At 41.1% G+C, this 22569-nt stretch overlaps 1 protein-coding gene across 1 annotated transcript in view; it reads right to left on the reverse strand.

Annotated features, from left to right (window-relative positions):
• SYNE1 (spectrin repeat containing nuclear envelope protein 1) overlaps nt 1-20467 on the reverse strand; it is a 308297-nt gene extending 287830 nt beyond the window's left edge. Inside the window, exons 1-2 of the mRNA XM_063329317.1 lie at nt 20194-20467; nt 10846-11111 (exon numbers count right to left, since the gene is read on the reverse strand). Coding sequence (XP_063185387.1) covers nt 10846-10909 — 64 coding nt within the window. The 5' untranslated portion in view covers nt 10910-11111; nt 20194-20467. The remainder of the gene's footprint in view (nt 1-10845; nt 11112-20193) is intronic.
• Between the last annotated feature and the right edge of the window lie 2102 nt (nt 20468-22569).

Here is a 22569-nt window from a genome sequence, read left to right on the forward strand (position 1 = left end):
TCTCTTTTGGAAGCAGAAAGCAGGAGCTTCACAGTAAGATTCAGAGCTTTGTATTCAAAAAAGTTTAATTTGAATGAAAAAGCAGCAATCCAACCTTTCACTACGGCTATTGGTTTTTTGGTAGGATGGGTATGTATTTTAGAAATGTGAACAAGATTGTCACACGGTCACACTTTTATATAATAGACATGACACTAAAGAACAAAATTAGTAGTTCCAGGACGGCCCACTGACTTCAGCAGATAAATAAGTATTTAGGTTTAGAAACATTAACTATCTTGAGGGTACTAAATACATTTGCAAATAATAAATTTCTAATCCCTGAATGCTAATACTATTGTAGATTTTTAATCCATTTTATTTGTATATTTATGGATCAGATCATAAAGTACTTAAGTCTTTGAAGCTGAAGAAAGGCATCAAGAGAGGTATAAAAAAAATGTTCATCGTGCCGTTTTATGGCAGTATCTATCTCTAGGTGACGAAATGCCTTTACAGATCTTATTCTTCCTGCATTGCACAACTTCAGTAATGCAAAGAAGCCAGAAATCCAGGTTAATTAGCCTTATGTCCTGTCTAATCAGTCTCAAATCAGGGTATGATTATCCATGTTTTATTACTGCAACTCACATCTGCTAACAAAGCTTTACGCCCAGAAGACCTCTGCAAACACAATAGTTTGATCACGTTTGCTTTTTCACTGATTTGTAGTTGATCAGTGGATGGTCTCACCTGTCCACAAACTTGACTTTTGGCTTCCTTAAGCGTCACCTCTCCCACCATGGCCTGAGCTTCTGTGACAAGGCACTCCACTAGGGGAAAAAATACCAGCTGGGCTGCAAATCTCAGCGAAGGGTCCATTCCCAAACATTTCTCTCCTTATTTGGATGGGAGCACAAGCTTTGTGACTCCCATGAAGAGGTATTTGTCGTCCTCCTCACTGTAACAAGGCACATCAGCTTCACCCATGTGTGAACAGAATTGCAGCATCCAGGCTGCAAAACAGCACTCAAGTACGTAGCCAATCCAATTAACAACAGAGAATGATTGGGCTGGTACAGTGACTGGCTTAGTACCTCATAGCTATTGTAACGGGTGATGCTGATTCTCTGTTCTCTCCTGAAAAAACACATTGTGTTTCCGAACTACCCAGTGGAGCTAAACAGGTGGTGTTATTCATCACTGTTGTTGTTAACAGGCGTCAAGTAAGAGAGAAAATTCATCTGTATCTGCAACTACTGAGCAAGCGTCAGTTTGCACTCTCAGTTCTGACTCAGTACCGGGAATGGCTGCGCCACTTGAACCTGGAAAAGCCTAAGGACGTCTTGGCAAATGAGACGATAAAATAGAAACCCTGACCAAAACAAATAGAATGAGGAGATGGGCCTTTACACAAGTTCAACTGTAATAATGATTTACTTTAATTTACATGGGAGAATGAAAGCACAGTCCAAAACTGAATTTACCACAAATAACTGTAACTTCTTATCAGCTGTCAAGTATGAAGACTACAGTCTCCATTCCTAAGCGAGCTGTTTTTCTTTTTTTCATCTATTAGGCACTGTAAGCAAGTAAATATTTTGCTTTGCTACACTGTCTTGGCCTCACATCTTCTTGAATACTGTGATCTTGTATGTAAGGTGGTTTCTTTTTTTTCCCTCCAAAACCGGAAAGCTAAGAGTAATACTCTTCACCTACTATTGCTGTTGTAATTCATTCCCTTCACCTTAGGGAAAGAAGATTTTTCCTTTGTTTTAATGAGCTTAAGACAAAGCCTTTTACAGAACAGCTGCTGCATTCACAAGGTCTGGAAGCGAGCGGCTTTCTCGCAATAGCGCCTTGAGTAAAGATGTACAGAAAGTCCACATTGACATAAGGTCCTTGGCACTGTACGGTGAAGAAGCTGTACCTCTCCAGGTACACCACTGAGACTCCAAGCAAGCTGGCAGAGGCATGACAGCCCATGCAGTTATGACAAGCTACACCAGCTGCCCTGTATGAGTAACGTATAGCAAGCACAGGAACAGTATACCACATTTGTACAGGCCCTTGGCATCTCTGTAAGGGGAGGATGAATTTTCCCAGGGGATTAAACTGGCATAGCTAAAACAATACTCGGCGATTTGGGTAAATCAAATTGTAACTCTCATTCCACAGCAACAGCCATGTAGATACAGGCTGTTATTAAGTGTTCCAGGTATGTCTCACAGCAGGGTGAATACAATGACAGTCTTTAGCTTGGAGATTCACAGGTTTTCCAGGTTTGTATCACCAACCTAGCAGTGTTATAAAAAGATTACATACATTCTCCATAGACACTTAAACCAACGTGCATCTGGGAGGGCATAATCCTCTTCAAAGTACTAAATACTATGTAACAAATACTGAAATGTAATTATATAAAATCTGTTGAAATGATAGTAAAAGAAGTTTCACAAATTATGTGTCTTAGGACGTTAAAATTTACCTTCGTTGCAATGAAACGCCAAACGATATTTCACAGTGCTAGATGTTAACAAGGGTGACTCCTCACCAGTGGAGATGGAGAGACAGATGAAGCGGAGAGAGAGGGGACAGCAGGTTGGGGTGTGGGGTCTTGGCCTCCAGGCAAGCTGTGCTAGGGCTGGGCTGGAGCCCAAGAGGAACCGTCCTCACCATGCGGTAACCCAGCATTACTCCTTCTTCCACGCTTACCTGGAGTTTACTCATCCTGAAACATGGGGATGCTATTCCACTAGTTCCCTAACAGTTCTGATATTGAATTAAAACAATCACTGAGAACCCAAAATAAACCAGGATCTCTTTCAATGGTCAGGACGGAGGCTAACTTTTACAATTAGCCCTAGTTCCTTCGCACACCTTCTGAAAAGAACATTACATGTGGACCAGCCCCAAATTAAAGTCTACTAACAAATGAGAAAAATAAAGCATACACCCCCAAAAACAAGCAACCGGAATTTGACTATAAACATTAGCTGTGTAATTAAGTAATCAGTTATAACTTCCTATAAAATGTAATATATTTCAAACATCTCTTCTTAGCTTCCTGTGGAGAAATAAATTCCAAAGAGCTAGGGGGTTTTTTTTCAGTGGTTTTGGTGTTTGGTTTTGGGTATTTTTTTGGTTTTGGGTTTTTTCCCCTTTCTTCTTTTTTAAATAGACTATTGGATTCTTAATAGGTTGTTGACGCTTCCCTCATAAGGCTCCTTCTCATCTTAGATGAAAGACAGAACAAGTAGCCTGTTTTCTTGCACACAATAATAAACGATTCACTTGGATACACACAACTACCATCCAAAAAACTTCAGTGTGAGTCTAAAATTAGAATTCCGTGATATCTGTGATATGACTCACAAGGAGAAGCTTTGTGAGAGAAACTAGGATATTTTTAAGCAAATGAAGTCTAAAGTACAAAATAAAAACTGCATTCTAGAAATAGTCTATGGAATAAATTGCTAAGAATTGTTAGGTGTTATTTTTTAATCTGTGTGTTTTATCTACCTACAAGTATATTTTCTGAGGTATATTATCATCTTATATCTGAGGTATATATTATATATATATATCTTATATATATATATAATATATACCTCAGATATAAGATGATAATATACCTCAGATATAAGATGATAATATACCTCAGATATAAGATGATAATATACCTCAGATATAATATATATATATATCTTATATCTTATCATCTGAGGTATATAATCATCATTAAAGGTGGTGAAGTTTCTGATTTCCACAAAGGAGCAAAACAGGATTACAGGAAAACAGTAGAACTTTCTCACTGAAATATTTTGCCTTTACACTACAGAAGTCCCTACATGAGTATACAAGCATGGCCAGCAATAGTTCCTCTACACAACTATTTTAATGCTTATTAATTAGTAACTAAGGCCAAGAGATATGCCCTTCTGCAATTCTCTGTTCCTCTAGTATTAAAAAACAGAGGTGGCATTCCAAAAGGGATGGTTATTTATGATGATGACAATTTGCTATGTTCAAATTTAATAATACCTCCAATGTACAAGATGTGTTACAGGAAGATACTACAGCACAGCTGTCAGAAGACAGAGCTTAATTTTTCAAGCCTGAAGTATACTCTAATATAAACAGGAAATTATTTAGAAGTCGCAAAACTGACAAATGACAAATGTCATAACCTGCATAGAAAAACCTGACATCATAATACCTTGAAGATATTCTCATTCCTGATACCCCCAACCCAACACTATTACTAAAATAACTGTCTGTCTAGCGGCCTGTCAGAATAGAGGGGGTGCTCTCAAAAATACTCATCACTGTAATATTTTCCTTCTCAAAATCCTTCCCTTCACCAAACCCTCAAAAGTGACACGTAATTGTTCCTATTTAGACTTCTTGAAATATCACCCCTTTCACACCAGTAACAAATATGGCAGATTTCAGTCTTAAGTGAAAATAGGTTTTGAGCCTCAGATAGGGACTTAACCAACATCAAACAGCTGCGGTGTGGATGCCTACATATGAACATGTCAAACTAGAATGAGCAGAGTGGAGCTGCTGAAGACGGGTTCATATAAAACACAATTTGCCTGACATATTTTGGATATCCACTATATTTCAGAAGCACCACTTTTAACCACTGCCTATAAAGCGAACCAAGGAGAATTTTCCTCTTGCATTTTGCCTCTTGCATTTTGTCTAATAAATCCCATCCTCGGTGTTTTAATGTAGCACATGAGAAGAACTGCAGTTTTTGAACTGTGTTCCTCCAGAACCGAATGAAAGCAGTCTCAGTGTGAGACACCACCATTTCAACCATTTTCTGCCCTAAATATATACTTTATCCCAGATGAAAACTGAAAAAAATACACTGATTTTTCTTAAGTAGCAACTCAAGTGCAAATATATGTTTGTCATTTATATCACCTGTGTGATCTTTAGTGCTTTGTATCCTGGTTGACCAACAACCAAGTGGAAAGAGGAGCGCAGGTTAATTTACCAACCCTTAGAGCTGTGCTGTGATCATCAAAATTGCAAACAAGGAAAAGAAGTAAATACAAATATGTTGATTTGGGGAGAAAAAGCAGTGGAAAATTATAAACAATGAGATAGCAACATTGACTTAAAAAAAATAATTAAAGTTTATTTTAACTCACTAACTTGGAATTTGTTAACAAAGGAAAAACTCTAAAAAATCAAACAATAGGACCATGTTGCACTAAACAAATGCCGCACTGCACAGACTGACCTAGGACTGTGTTCTCATGGAGGAGGACACAAAATAAAAGCTAACTGCAGTAACAAAAAAAAAAAAAAAAAAAAATCAGCATCATATGGTTCTGGTCACAGAGATACTCATTGCTCTGTATATGACAGAGCATTCTAATACAACATGATACCTAGAATTCAGTGCATACTTTAGTCATTTGTGCTACTAGTTGAATGTTTTGTTATCCTTTCCCTTGTGGTTCTGCAACACCTACAGGCATTTCAGAACTTGTCTCTGCCAGCAATGCATCAGATTATTACTATCAGATACCTGGGTCAGAAGAGACCTGAAGTGGATTCTTGCAGGACTTGTTTCCATACGCATAAACCAGAATTAAATACTTCTAGCAATGGTGATTTCACAGCTAACCTCAGCAGCTTTCCTTATCCAATGTTAACTAATATTTAACCTGAATGCCCCTGGCTGCAGCCTAACCTTTTCACATGTTTTTGTTGTAGTAAATGAAAACACTTGATCTCTTTTCTCTTTCTTTTTTACTCTTTAATGATTTCCTTTCCAGCTATGATGTTTTTTCCATCTGTCTTAACATTCACACATAAATCTTATATTTCAATATTTTGTTCTGAAGTAATATTAACTTAAATTTTCTCATACTGAAAAAATATTAATACTTAAATCCTACTTGAATTCCTCCTTTTAAGTAACACGGGCTATGATGCTATTCAGATTCCCAAGTCATCATTTAGATCTATTTGGCCTTCAGGTTATATAGTCTACAGAGTCAATAGAGTCAAAAGAGTCTATTTTCCCTTAATGCACTGCCAATATGTAATGAATTGCCTAAGTTACAAGACTTGCTCACCAGAGAGACTAATAACTTACACTGGCATCTCTTGTCACACAAGAATCTTCCAAATCCAACCAAGGTGCAGGAATCAAGCTGGGACATTTCAGAGAGTGAAAGGTTGCAGTGAAAAGGCAGCAGCAGCAGGACTACATGGAACCAGTATACACCAGCAAACCTGGACAGAAGGAAACCTTAACCGGAGCAGTATTGGTGATGTGGGGGGTAAAACTCAACTGCACAAGGTGTGCATCATGCCCCTCCTGACCAACCACACCTTTTCAATCTCGCTCACATTTACAAATATGAGGTTGCAGTTTAATTTCACGGATGATAAAACGGTAAATGGCACTGAAAGAGGAGATCCTGCCATTTGCCTTTTTGCCAGGAGCTCACCTGACCTCTACAAACCATTTTCAGCTGGTTCAGGTCTAAGGTAAGAGGAAAAAGAGCACTGGTGGAAAGAAAGTTGGGAACACGCATGCAGTGAAGCAAGGTAGCTTTCAGCATCACGTATCTGTTAAACCAGCTTAGCTTAATGTTAAACTGTGGCTCTTGGTACTGTTGACTTAGAAAACAAGCAAAGGAAAAGACTGGTGAAGGTACATATTAACAAAGTGCCTATCAGCTAAACAGAAAAAAATAATCTACTGTTTGATTAATAGCAACTGCTTGCACGACATGGAAAAGAAACACTAGGATGTAAAAGAAAGGAGAAGAAGAGCCAAAACTTAAGGGGAAGAAAAAAAAAAAAAAAAAGGAAGGACAATCCAGAAAAAACCCAACCCACAGCGTTCAGTGAACAGTGTTAATATAAGGAAGGCACTAAAATTACAGGTGATACTCAAGTGTAGGTAACTTCACATAAAACAAGGACTGGAGTTTAGACTACTTTGACCTGTGCTTATTGATGCTTTTCAGGAGTGTGTGAAGATTACTAGAACAACTATGGCTCCTTTTCATCATAGTGGGACTTCAGGAATGACCACGTTGCTTTGCTTCCCACCATAGCTCTTCCTGCACTATGAAGTCTCTCTACAGGGAATTTACAAAAGCCCAAGATTCCCACAAGCCAAAATTAATTTAAGACCCTTACAGGAGCAGTGATGCAACCCAGAACCTAACAGAAGATCGAGGAAAAAAAAAAACAAAAAACTTTTATACTTTCATATCATTTGAAGAGGGTTTTTTTTTAAGACCACAAAGTGATTGTCTTGTAACAGTATGTTGCTTAAACACCTGCCTCAGGTTGCGTTAGCTCCTGTAGCAGTCACGCCACAATTTATGCCCCTGAAAGTCTGAATTGCCTGACCCAGGCGGGACAGACCTGGCAGCCTGTCAGGGTTGCACCGTTCGAGCGAGCGCCGAGGGAAGGATAAGCAGAAGTTAGTGGAAAGATGCCACATGCAGCTAAGGGTATGTGTCTAGCAAAAGAGTGAGATGGCTTCTGTGGATTTATACCTACCTTCTCAATTACGATTAACCTTTCCTCAGAGATGCTCCTCGCCCCCATTTAAAGTGGTAAGGCCACTCTTGTCTGCAACCCTTGTCTATTATACAGGTTATAATATTCTCAGAATTAAAAAACAATAGGAAAGATTTTTGCTTCAAAAACATGTCCTTATTACTTAAAACTCAAGCGGCAAGGGATCATACTTCTTCTGGAGAGGCCTGTCTCTCTGGCTTGAGTGCAGACTGAGCGATAATGAATAGCCCTATGTCTCAATTTTTATTAGCATGGCAGGGATGATGAAGTTAGAGATGATAAATCTTATTCTCAATGCCCACCTCTCTTCTGTGCCCTGCCTGGCCCCGACTAACAGAGTAGAGCCTCCATTCTTCTGGGCAGAGAGAGCAACACTGCAACAAGTCTTTGCCTGGGCACCACAGGATAAGAGAGGTTGCGTTCACACTTGCATCCAAACCCACAGCCCAGCACGCTGCACATCTTTATGACTGTTAATCCCAAGTGGATTTCTGAGGCAGTGATATGCAGTCTTATTCTAAAACGTTAACATTTACAGAGCGTATTGCAAGTGTCACAATCACCAACAGAAGGAAGCAGCTGGAATTTTTTTTTTTATTTAAAAAAAAAAAAAAAAAAAACACACAAAGCGACACCAGAACCAACTTGGTTGCATTCTGACAGTTTTCAGGTGAGCTGATATAATTGCATTCTCTTGCAGTATGTACAGCAGAGATTTCAAAACTGTTGTCGAGAATTCCAGAGAAGAGTGGTATTTTTCTGGTGTTTCCTGCACTCTCTCACCACCAACACTTACTGGAAACCTGTGAGGAGGGTACGAGACAATGATGTGGAGGAGGGAGCACAGCTTACTTCACCTCTCTCCCTCAATCCCGACAAATTCCCAGCGCTGACACCTTGCAGCACTCTCTGACAGTGTCACGCAGGAAGAACTCTCCTGACTCAGCTCACGGCCAGGTACAAAAGCAGGTGTTGTAAAGCACAACTGCTGCTCGGCACTGAACGAGGATCCCCCAAACCACCTCCATTCCTGTTACAGCGAGAATACTGTCAATTCCACTCTCACCTTGAGCTACACACTCAGCTCCAACCGCACTGATTCTGGGCTGCCGTGCATACACGCCAAAAAAATATCTCCACGTTCCTATGTCCGTACCTGCTCCTATTTCAGTTGACTATCATTTCTGCAAGGTAGAGCAACCTTAATTCACAAGGGCTAAGGTAGTCGCACTGCAGATTGCCTGCTCATCCATAATGCAGAACTACAGACTAAAAAAAGACTTAGGCTCCAAGCACTTCAGTCTTGGCACAGGTGAAGTATTTATTGAAATAGTGCTTCTGCAGCAAAACTCAGATCCCAGCAATACCAAGCTGAAATGATTTCATCTGAGAAGCAAACAATCCAGTTATAGGTATGACTTCAAATTAACACACAATGCCAAATTTGCATTTAGTTCATACACGTTCTTCTAAAATGTATTCACTTAAGAGGTCACTTAACTATTACTGCTTAATTTACAAAAAGAAAAAACCCACAAACATATAGCTGAGAACTATATACCAATTTCTACAGAGCAAAATGCATAAAAATGAAAAACAACTATGTAAAAATAACAAAGCGCAAATAAACAGAACAGCCATTTTGTCAGCAACAGCTTTACAAAGTTAGTACACAACAATTTGATAATCAATAGTCCACATGCTCTGTAAATAGCTCCTGTAGCATCCTCTTTACTTATGGCTTCAGGGTACCAGCCTGGATAATCTTCCCTGATCCTTTCATTTGCCTTCATAACCTTCAAGCCCCTCTGCCATTTCTCACATGCATTTCTTCATATTCCTCAGTAGGGAGCCCTTTATTACTTCATTTCTTGCTTCAAATCTCTCTTTTTTTTTTTTGTATCCTTATTAAGAACCTGACTTCTTTTAAATATATAGTACACAGATATATAGATAACGTACTAAGACCCCTGCCTGTTCTGCGAGCAATGTTGCCTCACTGTACCCTTGCACTCCCTCATTCATTTGTGTATACCTGGAGTATCTTATCCTAATGTTTTAACCTAGTGTTTAAACCACAAATTCTCTGGGCAGGGAATATTTCCTCACTCTATGTTTGTGGGTACTTTGAATGACCATTGAACAACCATTGTCCAAGAATGCAGGCTAAGAATTTAGAATATTAAAAATAGCAAGGAAAAAAGACAGTAACTGTCCAAATGTCTGCGGTACATCAAGCAGGAGTATTTTGGAGTTGAAAAAGTGCTGTAGTGAGCCTAAATGAGACAGACTCTGCATCTTTACGTATTCTCATATTAATCTACTAAGGCTACATGGAAATTATGCATGCTAGTTGTATCTAGTGGCTGGGAAACTGAGTTCAGATAACTTAAAGTGAAAAATAATAAATGGAAGGAAAAGCCATGGGATGATAAAGTTTCCATATTTAGAAGATGCAGAAATGGGTAGCATCGGTTCTGTGCATGTAAACCTTTTGTTGAAGTCAGTGGAAGGTGGTGCATAAAGAATGGAAGAGGTCAGGGATTTATGATTAAGTTTAAAAGTTAACAGGAGTGAAACCGACAGCTACGCTGACATGTTGTTTCTAGTCAATAGCATCATTTTGAACAAAAACCTACATTCTCAATGCAAGCTTTTAGCTGCAGCATTTAGGTGTATAACTTCTTAAAAAAAAGACAACAATAACTTTATTTAATATTTATTTTATTATAAGAACTTAAAAAAATAATGAATACTCAATGAATACTGCAAAGACATCCTGTGATATGTTATCTAAAAGGTCACCAACTTCAGCACTAATAATTCACTCATTGACGTACAAATTCTTCAATGCTTAACAATGTAATGAGGTACAGTTCTCCTTTGGAGACAGAAAGTATTGCTCAACTAATAAATAGTGGTTCATCAGCAGAACAGATCTACCTGTAGTCTTCATAGCCGAGAAGAGGATATATAAAATTTCTATTCTCTTTTCTATGAGAAAACTGATGCACAATCAGGTCATGTGGGAGAAACAGAACCAAAGTCTCATAATCTTCAATTCAGTGTCCTGTCCCATGGATCCACGTTCATAATATCAGCTACTTTTAAACTATGCCAAAGGATTCATATCATCAGAGCCCTTCAGATATACTACAAATATTTTCCAGTAGATAAGTTTAGAACAGTTATTACACTTCAGAAATACTGTCCTGACTGTGTACTACAGTAAAAACCAGGAACCTCCATTTATGAACAGATGGCAGAAAGCACCAGCCCGAGTCAGCGTCTTACCTTGAAGTCGTTGCATGACATTGGCGATATCTCTAGACCTTGCCCCTAGTCGGGATGAGGCCATGATGTCTTTGCAGCAAGCCCACTTCCCCTGACAGAAGGCTCCCTCCAAGCTGCTGACCTCGACGCGATGAGGATCTCAGGTGGCTTCCCTTAGCGCGCAGCCCTCAGCCCTGGCACAGCAATGCCCGGGGCACTCAGACGCCTCTGGTCCAACGCCAGCCCTCCCAGGGTCGGGGAACAGCACTGGCGGGAAACCTCAGCGCCTGAAAAACAAAGTACCAAGGCTTAGAACAAACTTCTACCAGACTAAGAACCTTGAGTCTTAATAGCTATTTTAACACGTGAAGAGCGGTATGTTTTGTGCATACTGTACACCCCAGCCAGAGACACAATTAATGCTGAAAGCTTGCTTGGCAATCATCAACGGAATGAAGCTGCAAAAACAAATCATTAAGAACAATTGGCAATGCACCAGAAATCAATGCTTTCCTGAGGATGCTCGTGGATGTTGTTTTAGAAATAACAATAATGTTATACATATTAAAAGTAACACCATAATACTTCTTAAAGTAAATAATGCCAGGTGTAAAGGAGGAAAAATGAAACCACTCATAAAATCCCAAAGCTGCGTAACTGTCATTCTATTTCACCATGCTAGAAAGGAGCGCGTAATAGCAACTCATTGATCAGGATAATCCCTAATTCCACTGGACTATGTGATCTAATATGAAATATTGAGATTCACATGCTTTATTATTAAATAAAATCGTATTTACATTCCCTTTTCTAGTGTACAATGTTGTTGTATTTGTGTGTCATTTAACACCAAAAGCTGTGAATTAGAACTGCTACACGAACTTAACTCTGTTGTAACTATAGCAAAATCTACATGACTATAAATCTGGCCTAAAAAAATTAATAAAAATTAGATTCTTCAGATAATGGTATCAATAATATTTTACCTTCTGAGGAAGAAGTACATGTTGTGTACGTATGCACCTGTTTCTCTGGTAAGAAAGAACTAAGCATATAGATACGAAGAATAATTGTATTCATACTACCCACACTAGGTGCATCCCAAATTCAAGATGATACGCAGTTGATCGATATCACAAATATGAGTGGGTTTATTGGCGCTGTGCACTTCCCTCTTTTCCTGGCCCCAAGGTCTGTCAGAGAATAAAGTCCTCCAACATCAGGCAGACAAGCCTTTAGGCTGCAACAGCTTTAGGTACGCTGAACTGTCCCAAAGGAGCTGTGTCAATATGTAAGGGCTGCCAGAGGAAATCACCTTTCAACATTTCCTTTTCTGACCCTTCAAATCATGCCTGACACAAGGAACTCTCTGCTTTCCCTCTTACTGCTGTTTTTATTGTATGTTTACCTTGTATTTTGGATACATAAGTGCTGCTCAGGTCAGCAGACCCAAGCTGGCTGTAAATTAGTGGAGCTGAGGGAAGTGCGCTTCTGATGGATCAGGGTGCAGAACAGATCGTAAAGTCCACGCATGCGCACAGCCGTGGCCAGACTGGTACCAATACCTGCTCCAGCCACATTACTGCTCTTTTTCCATATGTCTATGCTTTGCACAAGACACAGAATCATAGAATTGTCAGGGTTGGAAGGGACCTTAAAGACCATCTAGTTCCAACCCCCTGCCATGGGCAGGGACACCTCCCACTGGATCAGGTTGCTCAGAGCCCCATCCAGCCTGGCCTTAAAAACTTCCAGGGATGGGGCTTCCACATCCGGATGCTCTTATCCCCACTCTCTTCCCATGTGTGCCTCCTCTCTCCTTCAGGGGCCTCCTCCCTTCCCACCTTCCAGGCTTTGCCCCACACCCTTCTCAGGGTGCACAGAGACTCTCCGTATCAGTCACCATTTCCCAAACGTGGAAAGGCACCCTGGCAGCTAGGAAGCCTCGCCTTTGTGACAGCTAGGCAGGAGAAGGTGCCGCCATCACACCTCTCAGATGCAACACTGGCTGGGGCTGATGGTCCCCTGGCATTGCTGAATCACATGGAGCATCGGCAACCAGAACTCTCTTCCACAGCCAACACTAAAGGGCGCCCAACTTGGTGGATGGGGAAGAGGAGGAGGTTTTCTGTTGCTCATGCTCACACAGGTCAGCTTTGCTTCCTTTGCAATATTTAAATGAAACCTCAGGTTTTCTAATCCCATCCAAACCAGAGATATTTGCAACAAAGCAGGTGAAATCAAGCCTTGTTTCTGCGGCAGTGGCATTGCTAATGATTTGAGCGGTAAGGTAAGTGAGGTACAGCAACTTTTAATTGCAAGCTGCTAGACTAATTTTTGGGCAGAGATAAGGGGTATTAAAAATGCCTCGTCTGACTGGTTTTTGGCTAACAGCAGTAACAATATCAGAATACCAGCCCACTCGCACCGCGATAGAGCTGGTGGAAATCAGCTGTACATGAGGAGATTTAGAGGAGCCGTGGAAGATGCTGATCCAACTCCAAGTTAAAAGTGTCTGGGAAATTGTAATGAAGATATATGTTCGATCTACTCACACAGCAGGCTGAGTCACTGTGCAGCAATAAGTGGCAGACTTGCAATTAATAATTTATCTAGCTGATATTAAATTATATGCTGCATGAGAGGAATCTGCAGTTTTAAATATGGCTCCTCATTCAAAAGCTCCCTTGCAAGCAGTGGGAATTAACTCGTTGAAAGAAGATACTAATTTACTACAGGTGGGAAGGAAAGATTGTCATGTGCACAGTCACCTCCACAGGCAGAAAACCACAGTTCAGACATCAGCAAAACAGATGAAATGAAGCTTCGTGCACCCTGCTCGTCTGTCTTCAGCCAGCCTCTAAAGCTCCACAGAACAAGAAACCGACACGCACAGTCAGCTATTCAACGTAATGCAGAGGGGAATTTTTTCCTGACTTCTACAAATAGTTAAAGCCCACAACAAAAGATCACTTTTTTCCCCTACTGAAAGATTATACTTTTCAGGTATTTAAACCTTATCATCTTAATTAAATATTCTCATAGCTGTTACACAAAATCATTTGCAATAAATGGAGTGATGTTTTCATTTCAGTCCCAGATGCAAAGATGTAATGGAAGATGGAAACGTTTTCAAAATACAGAGGTTTTAAGAAAAGTGTATGGCTTAAATCTCATAAGTCTTAGCCTGAAATAAACCTGCAGGACTATATGAGCTATTCCCTGCTTTAGCATTCAACAAGTGATTTTTCATTATTATTAATTATTAATTTTTTAGTCTGAACATATAGGGAATGAACACACAAGAATGAAACAGAATGGGTTTGCATATAAATGAGATAAATTTTTCATTACATTTGCCACTTATCTGGATTTAATATATAAAGTTATGCTGACACCGTTTTCTTATATTAATATTCAGGTACTCTGGTTTTAGATGAAAAGAGGAAACGCGAACTACTTCTCTCATATAAAAACCATAACGCCTAGAAATCTGGTATAGTAGCATGCAGTTTACAGTTCTCTGACGTGTATTGTTTTTCCTCTTTAAATGCCAGAACAGGAGGATGTTTGTTCTATGGAAGAGATAACAAAAACACTAGATCTATTATGGGTTAACTTATCTGGGTCCCTGGTGTAATTCTCATTTTTTCATTGTGCTCAGGAGTGCTTTGAATTATCTACAATTAAAAAAAAGACTATATTTTCCTTTGACTGGTAAATAAGTAAAGTACCATTGTCAAGACCAGGTCGTATTTAGTCTTTTAGTTCTTAAAGTTTATAAAATATATTAAAGGAAAACACAGGCCAGTCAGCAGCGTGGTCCCAGAAAACCAGAGAGATGTCTGCTAGGTGTAGACAGCACATAAGGTGTGCAACTATGGCTGAAGACAAGCCTGACGCAAAAAAAAAGGGTAAAAAATTCTCTGACTGCCCTTCATGTTGGCACAAATTGCAGATTCCCACCACATCGGGCTGATGCCACAGATAGCACCCTGGGGAAGAGTGCTACTGATGTGAGAACATGGTTGTACCTGGAAACAAGAGTTTTAGACTTCTATTATCGCCCATTATAGCAGCACAGGATAAAGAAACTCCAGACAAACAGGGATAAACACAGATAAATAAGATACTGACGAGAGCAAGAAATAGACAGGTAGCAGGCAGTAAAAGGACTGTTTGTAATCTGGGACGTATCAAAAAGAAAGGACAAAAACCAGAGTAATAAATTCAAGGAACTCCTGCAGCTAGAAGTCATTTTCAAATGCTGCATAGATATAAGACATACAATGGAATAACTAAAATAACTATAGCACATGAGCTGAACAGAATCTCGGGGATGACAGAAATAAGGTCAAGTGCTGGAGTGCCATTATACATTAACAAGGGGCAGGCTTCCCTCATAAGAAAGTGGTATAGAACTGATCAAGTCCAAAAAACACTTCCAGGAAAGGATTTCCAAGCATGCTGTACTGCTGTAGTGCTAGAGGTCCACTTTGATCCACAGGTTCTGTTTCTGAACTGTAAGAGGTCTTTGAAATGCCGCCAGAGTGATAAATGCTGCTGAAATGTATGTGATTCTATGAAGCAACGGTGACCCAAATGTCTGTCAGAACAACTGATTCCCATTAAGTAGGAACCAGAATTTTCTGGAAGTCATAACAGCAGTTTTCAACGTCAAATAATCACAGATCCAAGTATTTTAGGTTTGGTTTTAGTTAGTAGTGGCGTAAGAAAAAAAAAAGAAAAAAAAGCTAGTCATAGAAAATAGCTCTAAAGAACTGACTGATGTAGTCCAAACTAGTAGAAGAATAACCCAAAGCGCATAAGCAGGTCGGGAGATGATTTAAAGACACAGTGCTTAAAGAAATAATAATAAAAGGGAAATGAGTTACAGAAGTCAAATGGACTGAAGAGTACAGTGTCTCCCCTGTGAAGCAGACTGGGGATTTCTTTATGTCCAAGGTCCAGTAACTGTACATCTGTGCAGCGGAGAATAAAATTGCTCCAGACAAAATAAGAAACACCATGACTCAGAAATAAGTGGACAGAAATAAAGGATGAGAAGTGAAGCGCTCTGCAGTGCTAAGTGCTGTCTACAGGGATGAAAAGAGACCAGCTGAGTTAGACTAAGGAAGTCAAGATGGTAAGCAAATGGTTATTAGCCAGATAAGTAAAAACAAAGCAGAAAATAAAATCAAGTGGAGATTAATTTGCCTCAGTTCATATTATACCGATTTTTCTGAAGACAATTCTGATAGACAAAGGCACAGCAGAAATGGAAACAGCATCATCTGAAATAAAATCAAAGTTAAGTAAGGCAGAACTTGATAAAGTTCATCCCAGAATACTGAAAACTTGCAGCTGATGAACTGAGAATCCATTTATAAACTTATTGGAACAAATTGGTCAAGCTGCAGGTAATACCTAGTGGATATATTAAAATTCAGAGCTAGGAGGAAGATGTGGGATAGAATCATCCAAAATGATTCTTATACTGTCTTCAAAGAAAAAGCGGTACCTCCTCACTGCTCTTCCAAAATCCAGGCCAACAGAAGAGTCCCTTTGGCAAATGCTACAGATGGTTGAATTGCAAAGCTGCGGTTGTTTGCTTAAGCACGACGTAGCACAAGTTAGTGCATACTGGAACTTTCCCAAGTCCAATGGGACATAACTGCACACCACATAAGATCATGGAAAAACGTAGTTTTGGCTCTGAAAGGTGTTTTTGACAGTTAAATCCCAACAGTGTCACTCGGTGCTTCCTTTCCCTATGCGTGGACTGCTTTTGAATAGAAAAAGGTGGAAGAAGAGACAGATCATGACCTTTGACAACACATTGAAACAGGAACACTGAAACAAGATGTTCTCACTGACCATCCAACCCCAAACTGACTTGATGTGCAGTAGTTACCTGGAGGTATTGAAATCTGTTTTTCTTGGGGAGCTGGGGCGGGAGGGGAAGAATGAAAAGTTTGGATCCGTTCTGGAGCTCCAGATTATATTGCTTCCTCTAGTTATGCTTCAGCCTTGTTTGGAGCTGAACAAAAGTTCTTCATTTTGCAGAAAGTTGAGGGTCTGCAACTGCAATTAATTATTTGGAAGATTCAAGGTAATTTGCACATCTGAGATTTAAATTTGTGGCTTATATGGCACAAAATTTTTCTACGCTTTACCTACAACTGTATTCTAGTATTTAAAAATTATTTGTAGGACCCTAGTCATGCACGTGCCCATGTACGTATTTGCATTTCACCAAGAGAGCTTTTTGCTTTCTACTTTCTATTATGTTTTTTGGGGGATAGGCAAAAATCCAGTGGAATGAAACTCTGATTCTTGTCTTGACAGCTGTAATTCCATTTGAACAGAAAATGTAAAGTGTTCTAGGAGAAAACAGAGGCAGAGACTTGCTATTTTTTAGAAAAATTGGCAGAACATATGTTGCTAGATATATTCAAAGAAAGGTCATTCGCCGTCTTTCTGATATGAGAAGTTAAATACAGTGTATATTACAGTTTAGTTATCCTGCTATTGAAATTCTGCAGGAACATATTACAGTTTATATAGATGTAGGTAATAGCAGGAGACGGGGATCAGTAGCTCCTTACCTTCTACAAACACAGGATATAATCCTTGCCTCAAAGAGTTTACTATCTGCACAGACAAAGACAGGCCAAGATTAAGATCAGAGGTCACAATACACAAACAAATAGGACAGCATGAGGTTCGCATATAACTTGTAAGCTGGTTAATGGTAGGAGAGCCGTTCTGATTTTTCAGTTTTAATACCAATATGGCACCTAGGATTTCTGTGGCATAATATGACCTACAGCAGAAGGCTCTTGCAGAGGTACGTCTGTAGGAGGGGGAAAAAAAAAAAAAAGACCACTAAAAGAGAAAACACTGAAGCATCTCAGGAAAGGGTGGGTCAAACTGAGTTTGAGATAAGCAAGTAAGCATCAATTCTTTGGTATTTCTGCACATCTCCCAAGCAAGAAAGCTCAGCTGAATTATAATTTGTGAGCAAGGGGCAGATACAGCTGACATAAGAATGGAAAAGCAGAAACACCTCTGTTTTCCCCATTAGATCTGTGCCCGTAAGTGAAATAAAGGCAAAAGTTCAGTTGCTTCAGAGGTACACCGCTAGTGTTATTTTTGTGACCTGAGACAACACAAGAGCTCTAAAGTTTTGTCATTAGCCACAGTAAGGAGGAAGTGTGGAAATAATCATTTATGTTTGATGTATGTACTTTCCCAATAACTACGGCCACTACTTGAAAAGAGAAAAATTGAGCCACAGCTGACTTCCTTTAACAAAGTGTAACTGAGATGGATTAATGTGGTGTCTGTCCGAACGGGGCACGTACGTGCACGACTCTTGGGGCCTGATCCACGGAAGCCACATAGACCCACAGTGATCACTCCCGCTGTGCTGACCTTGGAAGCTCTCCATGGATTCATGCCTAGTTCAGTGCCTCACCCAGCAGGATCATCCCTAGGGCCAGGCACTCTTACCTTCTCCCCAAATGCATTTAAATACTAACAGGATGCTGCTCTGCCTTTCCTGTGCGGCTCTGCTCTCCCTGACCCAGTATGAAAGTGTTACTTTCTTTGAGCAGTGTACTCGCTGGCAGGCTGTGTAACTCACCGTAGCTCTAGGGAAGTTCACAGGACGCTCCTAAGGTCCCAAACTCCAAAAAAAAAGAAAAAAAATCCTTTGAGGAGTCTCAGATTTTAATAAAGAGAAAGTAATGGTGCATGAAGGTGTACGGTCATGATGAGATCCTTGTGTCTATATTAAATGTGGCAGCCCAAATCACTACTGGCATTTATCACAATTACCGAACTTCAAGTAAAAGTAAAATAAAATTTGAAAATGTCACAAACGTATTTGGGTTCATCAGTGATTAACACCTGTCCATTGGTATTTTATGCTTGGCAACAGAGAATTGCCACTGGCATATATAATCTCTAAAGGTAATATTAAACAAACAAACAAACGCAGCCCCTAGGAACATGAATTAAAAGAACAGGAGGGAAGTGGAGATATTATTACTTCTACTTTCGCATCTAACAGAGTTTGCAAAGATGAGAATTGAATCACTCCAACATGCAGCACTCTGTTCATTCTGGAGAGCTCCTTTTTCCAGGGGAAACTTCGTTGCTTTAAGGAATATGTTAAATATCACATATAACAATCGATGTGGGCTCCTCCCAGAAAAAATAAAAGTAACTCACTCTACAAATTTTAACACTGTACCTTATAAACCAGTTCTGTCATGTAATTTAGCACACGAAACAGTACAAGCAAAAAAGCATTTCTTTTTACCAATTAAAATAACATATAGCATCCTTATATTCTCTGTCCTGAGGCAATATTTGTACGCAGCTCATCAGCATTTATAGCTTGGAATCTGCATAAGTGTTAAAGTGCACACAAGAACCAGGAAAATAATTATCAGATCATACAAAGCAAACAGTCCATCACTAGTACTACTACAGGAAAGTGTGTGCCTGTTAAGAGTCTTTCAACAGGCTCGACACTTGAAAAGTGCTGGCAAGCAGCCAGAAACACCACATACTACTTCCCTACAAGCCACATAGGTATAAATCTCTCGCAGTGATGAGCACTGGAGTCTCCTTCAGTATCATGTCGATGATTTACATAAGTAATTCCTTATCAATTTGCAAAATCTGGCCTATTATAGCAGGCTACTAATAGTGCTTGCAAGCACTTTTCCCCGGCATGAAGATGGTCGAAAATACGGTTGTCAAAATCCTATTAACAACCTTGTCTGTTAGTATTTCAGCAGGTCTTACCTCTAGGGAATTACCACACATGCCAGGGAGCATATGGGCTCTATGCATTTTTTTTTGCAGTGCACTTGTCCTTTTTGCATCATCACTGCATGCAACCCAGCCTAAAACTGGCTTCTTGGGAGTGCACAGGAACAGTCCCATCTTCCTTGATTAACTACGTTTTGGTCTGCAGTGTGTGACTGAGCATAAAACCGGGTATCTCTGCAACACACACACGTGCACTTCAGGAGGCGAACCACGGCCCTCCGCCGCGATTTCCTACCCCCCTACTCAGGAAAGCGCAAAACCCGCAAATCCACAGAGGAAAGCGGGCGAGCTCCGCAATCACGACAGCGAGTTTCGATTAACCTCGAGATAGTTTCGGACGGGGAGGGAGGAAGAGGAGGCTGCCCCATGGGGGTCCCTCGTTCCTGGAGGCGGACCGGCCGGCGACCCAAGGGCTCTCCGGAACCCACCGAACGCCCGCAACCCCGGGGGGCCCGCACCCGCCACCCCGCCTCGGACTCCGCGCTGCTGCTGCTGCTGCTGCCGCTGCCGCCTACTCCCTACCTCCGCCGGCCGCGACGCGCCGTTCCGCGCTGCTCCGCGCCACTCCGCTCCTCTGCGCGGCTCCCTGGTTACCAAGCACAACACACCGCCCCCCGCCCCGCCCCGCCCCGCCGGCCGGCAACGCAGGTGCGGGGGTGGGGAGAGGGCGGCCAGCGGGGCTGCGTGTGCGGGCGGTGCGTGTGCCCTGCCCCTGCGGCGCTTCCCAGGCCGCGGCCGTGCTGTCACTTGTCGTCACCGCCGCCTTCCTCCGGGCCGCAGCCCGTCGTCGTCGTCCTTCCCCCCCCCTGCCCGCTCACCGTGCCCCGGAGCCCGCTGTCCTTGCGCGCATCGCGGGGGGGGGGCGCGCCCCGCCCCGCCCCGCTCCGCCCCGCCGCGGCTGCTGCAAGGCAGGGGCGGGTTGTTCGGGGGCGGCTGCTCCGGCCGCTGTGGCCGCGGGAAACGGGGGCATGGAGCACCGGCTCGGCCCCGAACCCAAACACCCCCGAAGTGCGCTTCTAGCCAGTGGCCAAAACACTTCAGAGAACGGCCGTATCGAGCTGTCACTGCTAATTGCTATTACTAGTCGTATTGCTGGTATTATTGGCACGTTACGTAGCGTTCTGTCGGGCATTACCTTTGGCGTAGGCTCCAGAGCATCATCGTGCACAAGGCTGGGAGCTGCACAAGCAAAGTGGGACACCGGCACTTACATAACAGCAGCAGGACAGAAATATTGGAAGGAGCTAGCGAGACGGTCTGCCAGTCTGGAGCTCAAACCCCGCGAGCCACGCAACAGTGTTCATGCTGCCACTATAAAATGTGATTTTGCCTCTTCAAAAGACAACACACAAACCTTGCCACTTGGTTTTCCCCCCCTTCATTTCTCTTGTTACAATTAAGGCTAGCTTCATGCAGGAAACAGAGGGATAGTTTTCTGCTTAAGAGACAGATCATCTGTGGTCTGTGTCATTGGGAAAGAAAAACACTCACGTAGAGCTGAAACAGAGAAGGTGGGAGAAACCGTGCGAATGCACCTCTTAGTTTTCATCTTCTCTGGCACTGCTGCAGTGATTCTACAACATTAGCATGCAGGGTGTTTACTGAGTAGATGGATGAAATCTGAGTTAGGCAGCAGAGATTACTCAGCATCATCCCTTCCTTTGGCGCTAGTCGTGTTAACATTGGTGCTACCCTTGTGATATGAACACTTACACTTGTGGCACCTATCCTGACACAATATGCAGTTACGGATCACACACTTGGAGCCAGGATGCTGTGTGAAAGAAACAGACACACCGGGAGTTACAGCAAGAATTCCTGTGAAACTGGGGGGTACGTATCTAGGTCACCTCCAGCCATCCACAAAAAATCGCTCTTCCTGACAATGAGTGTAGCCAAGCATATTGGACCTGAATTTTTCCTCCTCTTGAGGGTTTGTAGGTTTTTTGTTTTGTTTTGTGCAGGAGGAGAACCGAAAAACCTTTTTCATTCACTGCTTTTTTACCTCTACTGTTTGTCCTGCTTCATTGTCTTACTCCATGCTAGTTTCAGCATCAAAGATGCCAAAGGAAGTGGATGCTGACATATTTCTGTTTCCCCTTTCCATACACATTTTTTGCTGAATAAATCCCGCACTTTGCTGTCTCTTTCAGAAAATGACATTTTATTTTATCTTCCTAGGTTAAGAGTATGAGTATTACCATGAGAGAGAACATCTTCACTACAAAAGCTTAGATATAGTTTTATATATATATATATAGAAACTTACATATAGTACTACTACTATCATTTGAAGCAATTCGGTAAAGAAAAGTACTTGCTAGTGTAAGCTTCCTTTATTCTTTAAATTGCAGAACTATATGCTGCACTGTGTGTTTCAAATGTTCAGCTAAAATGATTGAGGTATATTCTGCTTGTCAGTTGTAGCAGGAAATCCACAGAAACCTTGCTGATTTCTGTATAACTATTTTGAGTTTAATATGCAGAAAAGAAGATGTGGCTTATTTAAGTCTCTTCCTCTTTGTATTTTACACAAGAATATAACGTCATTCCAATTCATCCTATTTGTTCTCATACCAACTCCAGCTGTGGACAGAGCTGGAGTCCACCTTGTATGAAAAATATATTAGAAACTAAGGTGGTAGCCATTGTAAGCTTCATTGCACTTACGCAGATTTTTTTTTGCTAGAAAAAACCTGTCTTCATGATCCTAAGGACAATGCAGTACAATTTATCACCATCACTTTTCTTATTTTCCTTTTTAATTGTTAAAAAATCACGAACTGAAACTGTTGCTACTAGGTTGTTTGTAGGTTGCCCTTCTGGAAGGAAAGGGGATTGTATTTGCTAGTCTGTAGCAGTTCTGGCAAGAGGTCACCTCACTTTCCATGCATGCTC

This window comes from Chroicocephalus ridibundus, chromosome 3 (assembly GCF_963924245.1).
Source record: "Chroicocephalus ridibundus chromosome 3, bChrRid1.1, whole genome shotgun sequence".
NCBI classification, from domain to species: domain Eukaryota; kingdom Metazoa; phylum Chordata; class Aves; order Charadriiformes; family Laridae; genus Chroicocephalus; species Chroicocephalus ridibundus.